This window comes from Melozone crissalis, unplaced genomic scaffold (assembly GCF_028551555.1).
Source record: "Melozone crissalis strain CALT ecotype California unplaced genomic scaffold, PUWL_Pcris_2 ptg000041l_1, whole genome shotgun sequence".
In the NCBI taxonomy this organism is placed as follows: domain Eukaryota; kingdom Metazoa; phylum Chordata; class Aves; order Passeriformes; family Passerellidae; genus Melozone; species Melozone crissalis.
In genome coordinates, this window is record NW_026535819.1 from 1,072,764 (window position 1) to 1,092,317 (window position 19,554).

Here is a 19,554-nt window from a genome sequence, read left to right on the forward strand (position 1 = left end):
ATGGACTATTCCTATGATGAGGACCTGGACGAGCTGTGTCCGGTCTGCGGGGACAAGGTCTCCGGGTACCACTACGGGCTGCTCACCTGCGAGAGCTGCAAGGTAGGACCGGCCGGGGCCGTGCGGGACCGGGGCTGCGGGGCCGGGGCCGTGCGGGGCCGTGCGGGGCCGGGAAGCGGGGCCGGGAAGCGGGGCCGGGGCTGTGCGTGACCGGCGCCTGGTGGGGCCGGGGCTGCGGGGGGAGCGCTGCACGGGGACGGGGGCACCGGGGCTGTGCGGGGAGCGGGGACGGGGCTCTGCAGGGCCCGGGGCAGCGGGACCGCCCGCGGGGCTTCTCTCGCCCGTTTTCGTTAGCGGCGGATTCGCGCCCGGCGGCGGGAGGGGAGCGCGGCCGCGACGGGAGCCCCGAGCGCGGCGGGAGCCCGTGCCGAGCGCGGGTGGCGGGGACGGGGTGCCGGTGCCGGGATGCCGGTGTCGGTGACCGCCGCATCGCCGCCGCCCGCCGCCGCAGGGCTTCTTCAAGCGCACGGTGCAGAACAACAAGCACTACACCTGCACCGAGAGCCAGAGCTGCAAGATCGACAAGACCCAGCGCAAGCGCTGCCCCTACTGCCGCTTCCAGAAGTGTCTGACCGTGGGGATGCGCCTGGAAGGTAGGCATGGCACGGCATGGCACGGCACGGGGCGGCGGGGCCGGGGACTGGGTCGGGACTGTGCGGGGACTGTGCGGTTGCCGGACCGGTCGCGCTGTCCCCGCCGCTGCCACCTCCCCGGGCCGGTCAGTCCCGCCGCCGCTTCGATTCCGTTTTTCTCTCCCAAGTTAAGGGAAAAATCGTTTTTTCGCGTCGTCTCCTTCTTTTCCTTGTTTCATTTTGTTTGTTTCACCGGGGTTCCTGCTGCTACGGCTTCAACTTTCCAGGATTTTTTTTTTTTTGCTGGCAGGAAGGTTGGGAAATAGCAGATAAATTACTGTTTTCCTTAAGCACATAATTCTAGAAGCCGAGACTTAAGGAAAAACGTTAAAAATTATGGGGATCGCAATAAAACTGCCTCAGACCCTCCACAAATTATATTTTTCCTCTCGGTGACATTTAGTACAACGGATTTCTGACCCCCGGGGGGACGATCCCAGCCCCACAGCAGCCGCCTCTCTGTGATGTCGGCGCAGAGGATCCCGACATCAGAGTCGGGCCCCGACAGCCCGTGCCGCGGGCTCTGCAGCGCTCGGCATCCAGGAACGAAATGTATTTGAGGGGCCAGGTCGCTGGCACGGGATGGCAGAGCAAAGGCAGGGGCAGAGGAGCCCCCCAGCCCCGAGCCGGCCGCCCCCTCCCCACATCTCCCCTGAAATCGTTTGCGTTTTGCAGCGGTGGGAGCGGGCTGAGTCCCCCGCCCGAGCCTGGGGGGCTGAGCCGGGCTCGCTGCTCGGGACACGGCGCGGTCCATCGCAAAGTCCTTCGTGTTCTGGCTCCTGGCAGGGCGGCCGCTCGCTCCGGGAGCGGGTGGGAGCTGCGAGCAGAAGCGCAGGAGTGAGACACAGCATCGATTCAGCCCCTGCAAACTCCCGGCGTGGGCTGCCTTCCAAAGCAGATCCCAGTTCCACTCTCCTCCCTGCGCTGGGTTAACTGGTGCCCTGAATCCCTCGGTGCATGCTCTGGCCGTTTAGATCGATGTCGCCAGGGGATGTGGGCGCTGGGCAGGGGCTGGAGAGCCCACGGCAGACGGGCAGGGACAGAGGGAAAAGGCACGATCTCAATTTGTCCCTTTCCAGCAGTTTCTGTCGTGTATGCGAGGAGGTGTTTTAGTCCCAGAGCTGTCCCAACAGCCTTTTTGTGTGTTTCTTGCTGCTGGCTCCTCAGCAGAGCTGGGCAGACGAGGCAATCACCCTGCGAAAGTGATATTCCATGGAACCCTCTCTTTTGTAGTAAAAACGAGACCACCTTTTTCATCTCCGAGTATTTTTGGGCAAGGCATCTGAGGTGATGTTTTGGAGGTGAGTCTACAGATCCACACAACAAGAGCACCCCCGAGGTGATTGATTTTGGGAACACGGTGTTGACACAGGCACCCCTCAAAGTGCCTGAAGGGAGGCGGCAGCGGGAGGAGAAGCGCAGCCCTGGCCGAAGCTGCCCACAGCCCTGGGGGCACTGCCCATGGCACCTTCCATGTCCCTACCCAGGCAGAGAAAGGGGAGGCAGAGCCTGGCAGCCCCTGCCCCAGCCAGGGCTCTGCACTGCGGTGAGAGCAGGCAAGGCAGTGCAGGTGGGAAGGGGGCTGAGGGTGCTGGGGACCCCTCCTGCCACCGTCTGGGTGTGTGCCTCGGGGATCATCTGCAGATGGTTCTGGGGTTGTTGCTGGGGTGCAGGCGCTTCGTGGGTGGCTCCACTTGAGCCCCCTTGCCCTGGAGGTCGGGATGCAGCATCTTCCTCTCGGCTGTCAGCCGGGACACAGCAAATGGCAAGTTGTTCCCAATCCCAAGTGTGGCACAAATGGCAGGAAAAGCAGAGCAGGAGGGAATTAGAAGGCCTTTTCTCCCTTTGTGTTCTTGCTGGGAGAGGGGAGGAGGCGTATGCTGTTGCCTCTGGAGGGCTTGTGAGACCAGGCTGTGAGCACCTCTTGCTGTGTGTGGGAGTGCAGGCAGCCCTAGGAGGGTCTCTGCTGTGCCCCCTTGCCCAGGGTCGAGGGGTTTGCTGTGGGATGCCATCCCTGGATGTCACTGTGCCCGACTCGAGCAGTGGTGGGATAACTTCGAGTGGGTGTGAGATTTGGGTTTTGGTGTGCTCTGAGGTTTGCGGCCAGGGCTACCAGACCTGCCTGTGGGCTGCCAGGCTGTGTGGGACCCCAGCAGGGGTGAGCACAGGTCTGAGCGTGGCCTGGGAGCCGGGAGCTGCCCGGACAGCTCTGCGCTGCCCAGAGGGGCGTGGGCCGGCTCTGGGGAGCGGGGACGCTGCACCCCTCTCTTCAGAGGCTGCCGCTGGCAGCCCGCTCCAGCGAGATGCTGTTTTCATGAATAAAGAATGAGGGAGGAAGCCAGGGCGGCTCTCCTGGGAGCGCATTCCTGCTCGTCCTGGAAATGCTGCTGCTCCCGGCCACCCTCCGCCTTTCCAGCCTGCCTCGGGAGCGTTGGGGAGGTGCTCCAGCTCTCCGGGGGGGCTGGCTGTGAGCCCCAGGATAAGTAGGCGAAAGAAAGGCAGAGGTAGCAGCTGAGAGGCAAAGCGGGACCCGCTGGCTGTCAGCAGGAACACGAGATAGCGGAGGGGCTCTGCCTTTGATGCTCCTGAGGGCTGCTCTCGCCGCCGCACTCCTCCGCTGCTCCAGCCCCCGCTCCTGCCTGCCGCGATCTGGGGCTCTTCCCAGGGATGGCCGGGCAGAGCCCCGGAGCGCGGCAGGGCAGGGCAGCGGGACAGGCTCCTTCTGCAGGGGAGCACCTGCTCCCCTGCACGTTGGCAGGTCCTTGGGGTTTTTGCTTTGGTGGAACATCTGCTTTGCCGCAGCGTCAGAGGGACTCTGCCAGCGGGATGCTCCAGCAGAGCCTTCGCCACAGCTGGGATCCCGGGGCGGGTGGGGTGAAGTGCATCCCAGCCGTGCTGCCCGAAAAAGAGGCAGGGATCTGCTGAGAAGCAGCACGTGCAGCCTGAACGGAGGGAACCAGGGTCCTGAGCGGGCTGTGGGGTCCCAGGCTCTGCAGGGACAAAGAAATCCCAGGGCTGGAATGGTGACACGGGTTGTTAAAACTAAAGTGAGTGCCAAATCCCCTTCTCTGCCCAGGCTTTAAGGGCTGTCCCCTCAACCCACGGGGAATGAAAGCTGCTTTTTCCCCCGGCTCGTTTTGTAGTGAAAGCCAAATGTCTCTTCGTTTACTGCAATCCCCACAGGCTCTGAGGGTGACGTTGGCGGGGCTGGGAGTGACACAATCTTTCTGGGAAGGTTTCCCCAGTGCTCCCCAAACTCTTTTTGCCACTGAGTCGTGTCCCCCAGCATTTTCTCTGTGCCCTGTGGAAGCCCTGATCTCTCTCCATGTGGGTTCACTGCGGTGTCTGCCCTCTCTCTGTCTCCAGCTGTGCGTGCAGACCGGATGCGTGGAGGGAGGAACAAGTTTGGACCCATGTACAAGCGGGACCGTGCCTTAAAGCAGCAGAAGAAAGCTCTGATCCGAGCCAACGGCTTCAAGCTGGAGAGCGTGCCTCAGATCATGTCCCCGGTGCAGAGTGACTACAGCCTGTCCTCCAGCATCCACAGCATCCACGCCATGTCCAAGCCCCTGCCGCCCAACCCGGCCGCCCTGACGCCCGTGGACTACGAGCGCAGCCCCTACGGGACGCCCTCCCTGGGCATGGCCGTGCCCGGGCACGCGCCCCTGCCCGCCTACCACTACCCCTCCTTCCCCAACCGCACCATCAAGTCCGAGTACCCCGACCACTACACAGCCGCCCACGAGGCCGTGCCTGCCTACATGTACCCAGAGACCTACCCCAGCAGCTCGCCCCCCGACATCCCCGAGCTCATCCTGAAGCTGCTGCAGCTGGAGCCCGACGAGGCCCAGGTGAAGGCACGGATACTGTCCTGCCTGCAGCAGGAGCAGGGCAAGGGCCGGCACGAGAAGCTCAGCACCTTCGGCCTCATGTGCAAGATGGCCGACCAGACCCTCTTCTCCATCGTGGAGTGGGCACGGAGCTGCATCTTCTTCAAGGAGCTGGAGGTAGGAGCTGTCAGTGGGGGCACGATGGGGCAGGGTCGAGGCTGCCCATCCCCGAGGATGGGATCTGGCTGTGGGCAGGATTGAGGTGAAATGTTGTGAGGACGGGGAAACATCCGTGGGCACAGGCCTGGGGCCATCACTGCAGATCTGCTGGCATGTGCCAGTCCCGCTCCCAGCTCCTGCAGGGCTGGAGGTGCCAGGGCCAGGCTGTGGTGCCGGAGCGATTCCCACTCTGTGTGGGGCTGATGTTTTCAGATTCATCACAGCAGGGGCAGCTGTTGAGGCAATTGCCGGCAGAGTGACTGTGGTGTCAAGCTCAAGACATAATTGAAAAATGTAACGTTGAGGAATTATAGTTGAGCCAATTCTCTCCCCTGCCTTTAGGAGGAAAATCGATGTGGTCAGGTGGGCGCTATTAGCACCAGGCAGCAGGGGCAGCCCGAGCCTGCTCCAGAGCTGTGTCTGCTGCCAGCAGCCCACGAGTGTGCCCGGCTGGGGGGATGGAGCTGAGCTCCATCCTGCCAAGGCATCCCCTCTAGCAAATGTCCCTGAACATTTACTGCAGCCAGGGAAGGGTTAGCAGGGCTGGAGCAGCTTCTGCCATCCTGCACACCTTGACAAGCTTACAGAAATTTTCCATTCATGTTCTGGGCTGACTTAAGATCCCAAACTAGTGCAAAAATAGGAGAGAAAATTTTGCAACATGGCCAAAACCCAGAGCAACATCCTGGGGCAGCTGTGATGAGACTCAGGTGCTTTCTTGTGTTTCCAGCATGAAATTGTACTACCCGGCTCTGGCCGAAATCACCTTCTTCCAGTGGGACTGTGCTGTAGGACAGGACCAGGCTCTTCCCTGTGCCCAACAATGGGTGCCATGGGGCTGAGTGTGGCCGAGCCTCGTGGCTCAAAATAGCCCCCATCGTTCAGAACAGTGTCAGGAAATGGCATTGTGGGGGTGGGTTGGGCTTGTTTCAATCATATCAGTGTCCAGCCTGGATTTTGGGAACAGGGTGGTTGTTGTTTTGCAGGAGATATTGTAAACAGTGTAAATTCAGTTCCCAGCTGTATAGCTGTGTAGCCTTGTAGCTCCATTGTCAGCGTGATTGTGCCACCAAAATAGGCTGTTCCTGTGTGAATCGGTGTTGGCGGGTGCTCCTCCTGCCGTGGGACTCTGGGGGGATGGCAGTGCCTCAGGCCTCACCTGGGCACAGCTACCAGTGTCCTGCTGGGAGCAGGGCATGTGCCCTGCCGCGCCCAGAACAGGGGGTTTGGTGCTCAGCGGGTGTCCATATCCATCACTGCCATCCTGGGGGCTCAAGTTTTGCCTTATTCACACGGTGATTGTGGGGTGCATTCCCAGCATCTCCCAGGGCTGGGGACTGCAGGGCCCACAGCCCACCCTGGCTCCAGTGGCAGAGGGGGAATGAGGCTTGGCTGTCCTTGGTCCCTCCTGTGCACAGAGCCCTGGGCATTGCCGAGCCCAGCACAGAGCAGCCCTGGTATCCTCAGTGCCCCCACCTGGGGCTGCCCCTGCCCACCCCACACGGCTCATCCTCCCTGGCCAGGGCAGAGGCTTTTCCTCAGGCACAGGAGAGCAGCCAGTGGGAAGCAGGAGCAGCTCTGAGAACCTGAATCCCCATTTCTGCTCCTGCCTGGCCCATAAAGACAGCGGTGCTGGGGCGGTAAACGAACTCCTGCTAGCGCAGGGTTTATGGCTCTGCCCTAAAGCAGCACGGAGCAACATCACAATCTCCGGGATCGATGGCATGGCAGTCCCTGCTGGGGGCTCTCAGGGCAGGGCTGCAGCAGCCCTCTCCATGCCCTGGGAAGCTCTGTGTGAAGGTGACAGTCCCCAGCCCCAGCAGGGAAGGGCTGCTGGCCGAGGCCAGAGCAGGGATCCAGGCTGGAAAGGCACCGTGCTGGGACACCTCTCCAGGGCATCGTGCCAGGCTAGCACTACATGGGAGGAGGTGCAGCAGGTGGGAAGGGGGGGCGTGGGCAGATTTCCCCATCATGGATTGCCCTGCCTGAGCTGGCCCAGCACTGCCGTGCTCCTTCCACAGGGCTGTTAGCAGAGACCTGGCTTCTTCTTGGGGCTTCACAGGGAGCCTGGAGAGGATGGAGCAAATCTTCAGGGGCATGGGGAGCTGCTGGCTCACACCTGGTTAGGACGAGCCTTTGGTGCCTGCCCAGGGAGAGTGGGAGCAGTTTCCTCTGGAGCTGGCCAGTCTAGTTCTCATTCCCATTCCCACCCTAGCAATGTGCCGAGGGCAGAATGGGTGCTTTGCTCTGCTGTCTCCACACTCCTGGCGTGGTGGCTGGACTGGGAGACATCAGGAGAGCCCCCCTGGCTCCATGGCTGCACCCAGGGAAGGAGGGGGGCCACGGGCTAATGGCCTCTTGACATCGGCTCGCACGCCACGTCCGCCCGCAGGCGCGGGGCAGTCAGATTGAAAACAGATTTAACTTCCCAGATATATCGTTTCATTTAAGGGCCAGTAATTCTGTCAGTCTGCCACTGACAAACGAGGGTCCCCATGCCAATCCGCCGGGAGACTGATGTCGCGGCGCTCATCCCGTGTCACCAGGAGGAGAATTACGGACTGCGCTGGCCTTCGGAGGCAAGACTAATAACGCTGCTGGGCAGAGGGGATTTGGGGGCCCGCCTGCTCATCGAGGGCCGGCCAGAGCCGCGGCGCGAGGCCGCGCGGGCGGAGGGGGAAGAGGTCAGCGCTGACGCCCATAAATACGAACTTTAACTGAGTCTAGATGAGATGTGTCAGGACTGAGGGAAGATTTGCAGCATCTTTTCAGGAAGAAAAATATAGGCCGGGGGTGAAATATATTTTGTTGGGTTGTGAGTCTCAGGCAACTTTGTCCTTTCAGATGTAATTTTTTTATATGTATATGGAGAGACAGACAGAGGGATGTGCACGCACGCAGGCGCTTTTGCACGCTCACATTGTGTCTGGTTTTGGTGAGGTTTATACACATGAGTCTTGCACAGCCTGGTTTATATAGGTGTCGCTGCCATACCAACATATCAATATCGTGAGCACAGGGTTGCAGTGACCTTTAGATTGGGATGAGCAGCCAGGAATGTTAAACAAATTGCCACGGTTCCAGCCCGAAGGCCAGGCTGGGCTGGGTGTGCAGCGGGTCCCTGCAGTGCTGGAGGGGCACAGAGCAGCCACAGGGTGCTGGGATGGTGCCGACCCCTTCCTCAGCCCTTTTGTGCCAAGGGCCTGGGGCAAACCACCCTCCATGCACAGGCAAGCTCCAGGGATGGGGGCATGCTGAGGGCAGCACTGTTCCCACACACCCAGGGGTCCCTGAGGTCACTGGGTCTGTCTGCTGGGCTGCCCTCCCTCAGCTGTGCTCAGAGATCCCGGAGCACCACAAAGCCTATTTGCAGTCAATTGCTCCTCTGCCTTTAACATGTGGGTCATCTTGACCCCATCTCCTGGCCGATGGCCAGAGCGTTTTTGGCAGATTTAAAATCTCCTTCTGGTGGTGGATGCTGCAGCAATGTTTAGCATCCCGTGCACTGGGGGAAATGTGACACTGCCCTGCCTGCAGAGCCCTGGTGCCCGTGCAGCCAGGGCTGCAGCAGCCTGGGAGCCAGCAGGGAGATGGGATCCTGGCCTAGCCACACTGGTGTGGGTGGGTATTTGTTTTAGGATGCACATCGTGGTGGTGTCTGGGCAGGGCACTGGGGACCTGCACTGACCATTAACACCTTGGACGTGTGTGGGTTTGCCTTTGAGGGTGGCTGGTGGACACCAATCCACTTCCACACCTCTCAGCAGCCAAGGTGATGGCTCCTGCTTGCACTCAGGAATTGTTGGGGCTGCCTGGGGTGCTGGCATGTGCCACACACCTGCCAGAGGGCTGTGGGGCAAATCCTGCACCTGGGATCTGGGAGGAGGCGTGGAGGGCATCTGTGTGGTGGGGGCAGGTCAGGGGTATCCGAGTGCTGCTTGGGCCCGTGGCTGGGGACGGATGTCCTGGCACCAGCTCAGGGCTTCCTGCCAGAGCAGGGCTGCTGGTGGGCCACTCCCCTTCCCAAAGCAGCGGTACCCAGGGTGGGGCTGCCCTGAACCAGCCGTGCAGGGAGCACTGAGGGGCTGCACCATCCCTGCCTGGCCTGGGCACACTCTGGGAGCCCCAACACTCCCTCGCTTGTACCTATGAACCCACAGGGAAGGTTGCAGAGGATTTAAAACTACCTCCACATGCAGGTCCTGCATTCCCATTCCTGGGCAGCACCATCCCTGCCTCTGCATGCCCTGCCTCCCCTCCAGCATCATCCCCACAGAGAACTGCATTTTCTGTTGGTAGCAGCCCATCAGGGATTGCTCTTCCAGGGTGGGGAGGGTTTCACCTAGTGTTTTGTGAATGGGTTAAATGCTCACTTCAAAAAAAGATAAGGATTGCCTCTCAAAGACAGCTTGCATCAGGCCTTTGATAAAGCACTCTGAGGAAGAGCCTTGACATGAAAAGGAAGATCCTTTGCTTAACTTTTAACGGGAGCGGGAGCGTGTGTGCGGCCGCTCACCTTGCTGGGAGGATTGATTGCCTCTGAGTGCCCTCCATTAGCAGCCGCTGCTCCTTCAGGCCAGGCCAGGGCGGGGGGCACCGGGGACCCCCAGCCTGAGCCCCTGCAGCAGAGCCCCAGTGCCAGAGCAGGGCCGTGGGGGCTGCCCGCTGCCACCCAGCCTGGGCATGGCACACCCTGCTGGTGCTGGGCACAGCCCCACGGAGCCCAGCCAGCCCTGAGTGGCCCACAGAGCCCCCAGCCCACCCCATCACGGCCCCAGGCACATTCCTCGTGCCATGGCCGTGTGGCTCTGGTGCACTGCGACGTTCCCAGGGAACACCACGGCACGTTGGAGCGTGCTGGCAAAGGGACAGCCCTGCAGCAGCCATGGAGGGTGAAAGGTGCTGCTGAGGGGCTTCAGCCAAACACCCTGCAGAGCTTGGGAGAAGCTGATTAGTAAATTTTAAAGGAAGAAAATAAGATTTCAGAATTATTGAAGTACTTTCTTTGGAAAAGCTAACTTTTTAAAAAGGTTTTCAAGGCAAAACCTTCTGTCTGCCTCTTCTGGAGCTCATCCCGCTCAGGAATGAGGCACAGGAAAGAACTTCCAAAACAACTCCCTGACTGAGCCAGAGCAGAGGCCGAGACCGTGCAGCTGGGCTGGCCCCAGCTCCGTGCTTGGGTTAGCCACAGATCTCTGCTCTGGTTAGCCACAGATCCGTGCTCGGGTTAGCCACAGATCCGTGCTCGGGTTAGCCACAGATCCCTGCTCTGGTTAGCCACAGATCCGTGCTCTGGTTAGCCACAGATCCGTGCTCAGGTTAGCCACAGATCCCTGCTCTGGTTAGCCACAGATCCGTGCTCGGGTTAGCCACAGATCCGTGCTCGGGTTAGCCACAGATCCCTGCTCTGGTTAGCCACAGATCCGTGCTCAGGTTAGCCACAGATCCCTGCTCTGGTTAGCCACAGATCCCTGCTCGGGTTAGCCACAGATCCGTGCTCAGGTTAGCCACAGATCCCTGCTCTGGTTAGCCACAGATCCCTGCTCTGGTTAGCCACAGATCCGTGCTCAGGTTAGCCACAGATCCGTGCTCAGGTTAGCCACAGATCCCTGCTCGGGTTAGCCACAGATCCGTGCTCGGGTTAGCCACAGATCCGTGCTCGGGTTAGCCACAGATCTCTGCTCGGGTTAGCCACAGATCCCTGCTCGGGTTAGCCACAGATCCGTGCTCGGGTTAGCCACAGATCCGTGCTCGGGTTAGCCACAGATCCGTGCTCGGGTTAGCCACAGATCCCTGCTCGGGTTAGCCACAGACCTCTGCTCAGGCTGGCCACTGCCACAGCCAGCCACTCGCCTTCTGGCAGGGGGCACCAGGGGTGCAGAAAGTCTCTATTTTGGTTTACAGCACAATGAGCTTTTCCCCAGGGTTTTGTCGAGCAGCTGCTGCACTGGCTGGGGGACGAGGGGCAGCCCCGCAGGTGGGCAGGAGCGGTGCCACAGCCCTGTCACAGTGCCCACGGCCCCACAGGTGGGCAGGAGCGGCGCCACAGCCCTGTCACAGTGCCCACGGCCCCACAGGTGGGCAGGAGTCACTGCCTTCCCACCCCACCTCTTCCCTGCCCTGCCACACTCCCAGCTCTGGCCACCCACCACCCTCGAGAGACAAATCCCAGCAGCTCGCGGGGAGCGCCGGCTCTGAGACCATAAAGCTCTTTCTCATCTGGCTTCTATTCCTTTTGCAATCTCCCAGCGCGGGTTTATTGCAGCCTCTTCAGCAGAACGAGGGCATTATCCAGCCCTGTGATGCTGCATCTGTCTTCCCTCTATTAACGGGGGAGCACAATGGCCCTGCAGAGCTCGGCTGCTGGCACTGGATTTGCTCCTCAGGGCCGTGGTGGAGGCAGTTCTGTAATCCCAACCCTCTCCCCACACTGGCCCTATGCAGAGGGGAGTCCAGGCAGGGCAGGAGCTCAGCTCTTTGTGGGAAGGAGTTGGGGTTCAGAGGAGAGCAGTGCCGAGGGGATGAAGCCGGTGATCTGTGGTGTTTCTTGGCAGGACAGTGGGGAAGGCAGCGTGATGGCTCTGCAGCTGCTGGCTCTGGTGGCACCCCACCAGTCCCTGCTGCTCCTGCAGTCCCAGTGCCCTGTGAGACCTCTGGGGACCCTTGCAGGCAGTGTCCTGGCTCAGCCCCTCTCGGGGACAGTCCCAGGTGTTTCTCTGGGCACTCACACACAGTGGCACATGTGCAGCAGGGCACGTGGTCACAAGTGCGTGTGTTGGTGCGTGGGCAGGGCCGGGCTGGCAGCTGCAGGGCACAGCGATGTCCCACACCCAGCAGCTCCCCCAGCCTGCCATCCTGGCCAGGACTCAGGATGGGCACTGCCCTCTTTCGTCTTAAAGTATCCAGAGGGGCTCTCTGGACACACAGGCCCTTTGTGCAGCCACCGCGTGCCCCTCCCGCAGTCATTTTGTTAAAATTTGTGTGCAGTTTGAGGAGGTTGTGCCTGCTGGGGGAAGACCCGTGCTGATAAGAGCCAGCCAGTGCCACTGAGACATGTTGAGCTGCTTTGAAGCCAGCTCTGCAAAGCCACCTGCCCGAGGTCCCCCTTTCTGGGGTGCAGCTCCAGCTGTCCATGCTCACCCCAGGGGATGCCCCTCCCATGGGATTCCTGCCAGGCACAGCGTGGGTGCTGTGCCCTGCAGCACGGGGGGTGTCAGCTCCTGCTCTCTTTCAGGTGGGTGACCAGATGAAGCTGCTGCAGAACTGCTGGAGTGAGCTGCTGGTGTTTGACCACATCTACCGGCAGCTGCAGCACGGCAAGGAGCACAGCGTGCTGCTGGTCACTGGCCAGGAGGTGAGGAACGGCCTTGGGAGTGCAGGGGTGCTGTGGAGGGGCAGTGGGGATGGGCAGGGGCTGCAGGGGGGAATGGAGTGACTTCTTTTTTTCTTTCATCCCAGTGTGGCCGACTCGGCATAGGGCAGGCAGGTGGTGTTGTTACACTCTGGGTCTGCTTGTGCAGAAGGTCCCATCCTGTCCCATCCTGTCCCATCCTGCCACACAGCTCCTGGTTCTGGAGAATAACGTTTCTTAAGGAGAGACCAACAGTCCCACCTGTACTGTCAGCAGTGGGATGGGAGGAGGGGCCCCTTCCCTCCCTGGAGGTGGCTTTTGGAGATGTGGTGCCTGCAATTCCAGCACCCTGTTTAAAATGGTGTTCCCATTCCACCCATCAGTCTTTTTGTGACACCCCTACTGCTCAGTCAGCGCTCAGGGCTGATCCAGCTCCTGCCCCGTGTGAGGTGCCCTGCAGCAGGCTGTGGGGGACGGGGGCTGCCACAGCTGATGCCACCCTGTCCCTGTCGCAGGTGGACATGTCGGCCATCGCAGCCCAGGCCGGCTCCATCCTGAACACGCTGGTGCTGCGGGCGCAGGAGCTCGTCCTGCACCTGCACTCGCTCCAGGTGGACCGGCACGAATTCGTCTGCCTCAAGTTCCTCATCCTCTTCAGCCTCGGTGAGTGCAGCAGGGGGCACTGGGGCAGCGCTCCGGGGTCCGGCTGTGCTGCGCACACGGCCCGGGGTCCGGCGGGGTCACAAAGGGGCTTTTAACGAGGAGCCGGGAGCGAGAGCCGGCTCCTGCCTGTCCCCCTCTCCTGTCCCGGGACCCAAAGCCTCTCCCTCCGCGGGGCCGCGCTCTGCTCCAGCTGCAGGGGACGTTGTCACCCCGCCTGTTTTGGTGGCTCTCCCATGGCAGGGGCAGGGAAACAAGCGCTGATACGGCTGCGGAAAACAGGCGTGTTGACAGAGGCGGCCGGGCCGGGCCGGCCCTATCAGCCGGGATTTGCGTCAGAGAGCCGGGCACAGCGCTGGGCTCGGCTCTGATTAGGCTCAGCCTGGAGCCTGCGGTCGGGCACGCCGGCGCGTTCACACCTCCCACCTCAGCCAGACTAAATAACTGCAGAGCCGTGGGCGCTGCTGCCCTGCTGCCACAGCCCGAAACGGGCCCGGCGTGGCGCAGCCCGCTCCTGCCCCTGGCATCCATCCCGGCCTCAGCCAAGCGCTGGTGCTGGCACGGGGAGCTTGGTGGGCTTGGTGGGCATGGTGAGCCCAGCGCCATCCGTGGCAGACCTGTCCCATCCCCATCCCTGTCTCCATCCCTGTCCCATACCTGTCCCATCCCCATCCCTGTCCCCATCCCAGCGCCTTGGCTCTGTGCCTGCGCTTCTGCACCCACGGGGTCCCAGCCAGGGACCAGCGGTGGGAGCTGCGCTGCTGCCCCGTCCTGCACCTGCAGCATCTCCTCCCTCGGCTCTCCTTTCCTCTGGAGCTGCTCCAGCAGTGATAAGGTGTGGCACAAACAGTGCCCGGGCTGGGAAATGAACGAGCCGGGGGGCTCGGACCCCGAGCCAGGACTTGCCCCGGCTGCTGCCCCGCGGGCTCAGCGCCAGCAGGGCCGGGTCCCCCATCTGCTGGGGTGCCCTGTGTGCCCTGGCACAGCACAGCTCAGCACGGCACAGAACAGCACAGCACAGAACAGCACAGCACAGCACAGCACAGCACAGCACAGCACAGCTCAGCACAGCTCAGCACGGCACAGAACAGCACAGCACAGCTCAGCACGGCACAGAACAGCACGGCACAGAACAGCACAGCACAGCACAGAACAGCACAGCACAGCACAGAACAGCACGGCACAGAACAGCACAGCACAGCTCAGCACAGCACAGCACGGCACAGCACAGAACAGCACAGCACGGCACAGCACAGCACAGCACGGCACAGAACAGCACAGCACAGCACGGCACGGCACAGCACAGAACAGCACAGCACGGCACAGCACAGCACAGCACGGCACAGAACAGCACAGCACAGCACGGCACGGCACAGCACAGCACAGCACAGACCAGCACAGCACGGCACAGAACAGCACAGCACAGCACGGCACGGCACAGCACAAAACAGCACGGCACAGCACAGCACAGCACAGAACAGCACAGCACGGCACAGAACAGCACAGCACAGCACAGCACGGCACAGCACGCACAGCACGGCACAGCACAGCACAGCACGGCACAGCACAGAACAGCACAGCACGGCACAGCACAGAACAGCACGGCACAGCACAGCACGGCACAGCACAGAACAGCACAGCACGGCACAGCACAGCACAGCACGGCACAGAACAGCACAGCACAGCACAGAACAGCACAGCACAGCACAGAACAGCACGGCACAGAACAGCACAGCACAGCTCAGCACAGCTCAGCACGGCACAGAACAGCACAGCACAGCTCGGCACAGCTCAGCACAGCACAGCACAGCACAGCACAGCTCAGCACAGCACGGCACAGCACAGCACAGCACGGCACAGCACAGAACAGCACAGCACGGCACAGCACAGCACAGCACGGCACAGCACAAAACAGCACGGCACAGCACAGCACAGCACAGACCAGCACAGCACGGCACAGCACAGCACAGCACAGCACGGCACGGCACAGCACAAAACAGCACGGCACAGCACAGCACAGCACAGAACAGCACAGCACGGCACAGAACAGCACAGCACAGCACGGCACGGCACAGCACAGAACAGCACAGCACGGCACAGAACAGCACAGCACAGCTCAGCACGGCACAGAACAGCACAGCACAGAACAGCACAGCGAGCAGGGGCAGTGTCCCCCCGATGGCTTCCCCCGAGCAGCGGCTTTCAGGGAGGGCGTGGAATCCAATAGCCGTGTTCTCCCTTACATCATTTTGCCCCAAATGCAACTTTTTCTCTCCATATTGCAGAGCTCACTTGGAGTAATTTGCCCTTCGTAGGCTCAGCTGTAGAGGACGGGATTGTGTATTATGTGTAGGATGTAATTGCCTTTAACAAGAGAATTTCCACATTTACCACTCTGCCACAGCACAGTCAAAGCCAAGCCCTGTTCACAAGAGCTGCCATTTGAGTTCTAAATAGATTTCTCTCCTGAGCAGGTAAAGAGATTTAATTAAAATTAGGGCTTCTCAAAATAGCAATATTTATGAGGACGGCACAGGTTAGCTTTGTTCTACAGAAGGGCTTAATAGAGCCTTAATGGATTGACCTATCATTCGATTTCATGACTTACATTCATGAAGCAGCTACTCTTGGGGAGGGGAGGAAGAGAGGCTTTTATAGCCCACATTCCCTTAAGCGTTTGCAATTTATCAGCAGCTTCTCCCAAACAAAAGGAGCTGTGAATAGGAAGAACACTTGAGGGCATAGAAATAATCCCAGGCATATCTGTATGTGTGATGGGAGGCTTTGTCACAGGACAGTCTTTGCAACTGCTGCAGTGTCTCTAAATGAAGTGAGTCAATGTTATTTGGACAACATTCTTTATTCCTTGCAGGAATGAAAAGATTATTCAAATATTCAATTAAACAGTGAATAGGGTCTTTCAGCGAACCAGGTGAGTTCATCGAGTAGAACTAGCTATTGTTGAGCCAACTCAGGGGATAGATTTGACATTTATCAATATAACTTCTTTTTTTTAATGACATGCACAATAACCTTATGCAGATAAAGAGATTTCATAACAACAACCCGGGTAGCAGGAGACAATAGGAGCAAATGTGCTGTCAGAGTGAAAAGGGAAGGGTGATCTGATCCCCTGCATCTTGGCACAACCTGTGCCCTTTGTGCCTGCCCCCGCAGTGCCCGTGCCCGTGGGCACGGCCCGGGGCTGGGGCTCCCCGGGGGCTCCCGGCTTCCATGGCTGGGCTGGGGCTCCGCTCCTGGGGCTCCTCAATGCCCCCGGCCACACCTCTGCTCCCGGCTCTGCTCCCAGCTCTGACCCCTGGCTGTGCTGCAGCAGCCGTGGGTGCCACCGTCCCTTCAAGGGACCCCAAACTCCCAGCTGGGCCAGACCCAGAGCTCAGATTTCCCCGTTTGCAGCCCGTGAGTGGGGATTTGGCACATCGGGTCTGTGTGCAGCACAGCCAGGGGGCTGTGAGCGAGGCAGTGCTCCCGAGTACCTCGTCCTGCACAGTGAATCCACTGAATCCCCTTGGCCTGGATGGACCGTGCCAGGGCTCTGGGGTCTCTGCTGGGCAGGTGTGTGGGACCATGGCTGTGTGCAGCTGCAGGTGGTGATGGGGCAGTGCCCAGCACTGGTTCCTAAAGCCACAGAAATCTGTGTGCAGGGACAATTGACCCTGCCTGCCCCTCGGTGCTGCTGCCTGCCGAGCTGTCACTGCCCTGCCGAGCTGTCACTGCCCTGCCGAGCTGTCACTGCCCTGCTGGCACCAAAGCTGGCAGCAGGATTATGGGAAGCTGCTGTGGCCCTGGCCAGGCGTGGAGGATTAGGGTTTCCAGGCTGGTGAGCCTGGTTGCCGCATTGGAAAGACCAGGTTTATCAGGGAATTAATTCAGCCGCTTCCTCGACCTTCAGGAATTAAAGAGGGCTGATGGCAGCGGCTCCCAATGTGTTGGCACAGCTGGCAGCACCTTCTGGATGTGCAGCTTCCTGGGCAGCGAGGGCAGGGAGACAGCAGCCCTACTGCCAGGGGGTTTGGAATCTGTCTCCAGCATCAGGGAACACCTGGGCAGTGGGGCAGGGATGGAGAGCCCTGGCTGGGTAGGGATGGGGCGTGGGACCCTCCTGCACTGTTTTCACGCAGGGTGTGGGTCCCTCCTGGCACACCCAGCTCGGTGTGGCACAGAGGGGGCAGAGCCGTGAGTTTGGCACCATTTCACACCCACGCTCTCCCCTGCAGACGTGAAGTACCTGGAGAACCACCCGCTGGCCAAGGACGCGCAGGAGAAGGCCAACGCGGCGCTGCTGGAGTACACGGTGTGCCACTACCCGCACTCCGCCGACAAGTTCCGCCAGCTGCTGCTCTGGCTGGCCGAGGTGCGGGCGCTGAGCCTGCAGGCCGAGGAGTACCTGTACCACAAGCACCTCAGCGGGGAGGTGCCCTGCAACAACCTCCTCATCGAGATGCTGCACGCCAAGCGGACTTGAGCGGCCAGGCAGGAGCCGGCAGCACCGCAGTGCCTCCAGCAGGGGCAGGGCAGGGGCAGGGGCAGGGCAGGGGCAGGGGCAGGGGCAGGGGCAGGGGCAGGGGCAGGGCCGGTGCGGGGCTGCAGGAGCCTCCCCCTGCCTGCCCTCCTCAGCCATGCTATGTAACCTCTGCTATTGGAAATGCCCAGCAGGTCCGTGCACAGCAGGGACAGGTGAGGCTGCAGGGCCGTGCCTTGGCACTGCCCCGTTGGCAGCGCTGACCTCAGCTCCACGCACACCTGGTGCCCAAACCTGTCCCCTGCCAGCCCGGCCCAGCAGCACCAAGGAAGGGGAAAGCCTGTCCCGGCTTTTCTCCTGTTTCTGCTCCTCCTGCTGCCCCCACCAGCTGTTCCTTGACTGCCACCATCCCTCCCCGGCCCTGCCCATGTCTCAGGGCCCTCGTGCACAGGGCAGGAGAGAGGGGAGGTGAAGGGGTTTTCTGGTGGCTGAGGTGTCTCCAGGCACCGGGGAACACACAGAGGTGCTGGATTTCTGCAGGAATCCACACAGAATGTGGGGCTGGGCTGGAGATGTCTGTCCCATGCAGCAGTGCCAGGACCCCAAGGTGCAGATGCCGGGTCACAATTGCTGCCAGCTCTGTCCTGAAGCTGCCCTGGCCAGGACAGGGCAGGCAGGGCTGGGCAGTGCTGAACCCTCAGCTGAGGAGCCTTTTCCCAGTGCCTGCTGTGCTGGAGGCAGCAGCTCTGTGCCAGCCGCAGTGCCCAGAGCCCAGAGCTGCCCACGGGCACCACAGCTCAGTCCTGCCCACAGCTGTGGGGGCAGAGATGCCAGGCTGGAGGGAGGTGCAAACTCCAGAATGTGCTCAGGACCTTGGGGACACTTGGGGAGCTCTGCGGTGCCCCCCTGCATTTATGTGCTGAGTGAGTGGGTGAGGAGGAATCAGGATTACTTCATGCTGGGCCTCCTGTGCCCCCTCCTGGCTCTGCCGTGTCCCAGGGGACAGCAAATGCTGTGCCAAAGCCACTGGCAAAGAACTCTCTGTTCCTGCCCCATCGTGGGATTGGGGCTCACAGACAGGACTGGGAGCACTGGGGGTCTCAACCCCCCAAACTGGGCCGTGCTGGACTCTCACTGTTGCTTTCTCTGGGTCTCAGCCCCAGCCCTGGGGCTGGCCCAGCCCCTGCCCCACAGCCCCACAGCCCCCTGCCCTGGGGCCCTGCAGCACGGCTGGGGCTGTCCAGGGCTGCTCCCAGGGCTGTCCTGTGCCCAGGGGCCGCTGCAGCTCTGCAGAGCCGGTGCCTTGAGGAGCCGTCTGTGGAGCTTGTTAGACACAGAAGAAAGAGCATGTTTGTCTCTGCTTTAACACGTTTGTGCATTTTCCTCCTGAAGTCTGTGGTTTGGTTTCACCTTCTTCTTTTTGTGGACTTAACTGGAGAAAATGTTTTGGGAGGTAAAAGAAGTTTTATTTTCAGAAAATGAAAAGTGTCCTTAAGTGTCTCTCTCTGTCTCTTACATCCTTTCCTCCCTCTCATCCCTGCCCTTCCCCACTCCCCCCTTCCTTCCCAGGCAGAAGGTTACCAACTTCCTTGTCAGGAGCAAACCACTGTAATAAATTTTACAATTCATTTAAAATGGCAAAGTTTGTATTTTTTGGCTGTCTTTCTGACCCTTGTGGTTGGTGCTCGGCATGGGGAGGGCTGGGTGTTTGTGGGGGCACTCCTGGGGTGTCACCTTCCTTTGTGGGACTGGGACAGCGTGGTTGGGGCAGGGGCTGCTGCTGCCTTTGCTTCTGGGCACTGGGGACCCCAGACTGGTTCAAAGTGCTCCTGGGAATTGCCACAGTGACTCTTAAGGTGTTTTGCAAGTGAGTGCAGGAACAGCAACATTTGTGGGCAATTAGTGGGCAGCGCCCTGGTCCTTGCACCACGGCCAAACCCCATCTCTGGGCTCAGCCTCTTCCCTTGGACACAGCGCAACAAGGAGAGGAGGTTGTCTTTAAAATCAGCATTTACTGTTGTCATAATCAGCAAAACCCACCACATTTTCTGTGTCCTAAACACTACAGAGGTAATAGGAGGAGAGGGAAGGAAAGCAGTGCCCAGCTGGAGAGGGGCCAGGCCAGCTGGGCAGGAACCCAAGCAGGAGCAGGGAGAGGATTTCTGTCCTAAGCAGCAGAAGATGCTGTAGATGTCAGCTGGTTCAGAAAGGGCTTGGAGCCAGCTGCTGGCTTCCCTAGAGCATGTGCTTCACAGCCAGCCTGTCCCAGCTCAGGGTGCTCCCATCCCCACCACGGGAGCGTGGGCACTGCCTGGGCAC

General features: G+C 60.5%; 1 protein-coding gene across 1 annotated transcript; it reads left to right on the forward strand.

Moving 5' to 3' along the window:
• On the forward strand, positions 1-17,238 carry NR5A1 (nuclear receptor subfamily 5 group A member 1). The gene is made up of 6 exons (XM_054284330.1): positions 1-102; positions 512-653; positions 4,059-4,699; positions 11,976-12,095; positions 12,608-12,755; positions 16,991-17,238. Exons 1-6 carry the CDS (start codon positions 1-3, stop codon positions 17,236-17,238), a joined length of 1,401 nt encoding a protein of 466 aa, XP_054140305.1.
• Positions 17,239-19,554: the final 2,316 nt, after the last annotated feature.

Coding starts and splice junctions, on each gene's coding strand:
- NR5A1 (XM_054284330.1), top strand. CDS start 1: ATGGACTATTCCTATGATGAGGACCTGGACGAGCTGTGTCCGGTCTGC. Junction 654..4,058: donor CGTGGGGATGCGCCTGGAAG/GTAGGCATGGCA, acceptor CTCTGTCTCCAG/CTGTGCGTGCAGACCGGATG. Junction 4,700..11,975: donor TCTTCTTCAAGGAGCTGGAG/GTAGGAGCTGTC, acceptor GCTCTCTTTCAG/GTGGGTGACCAGATGAAGCT.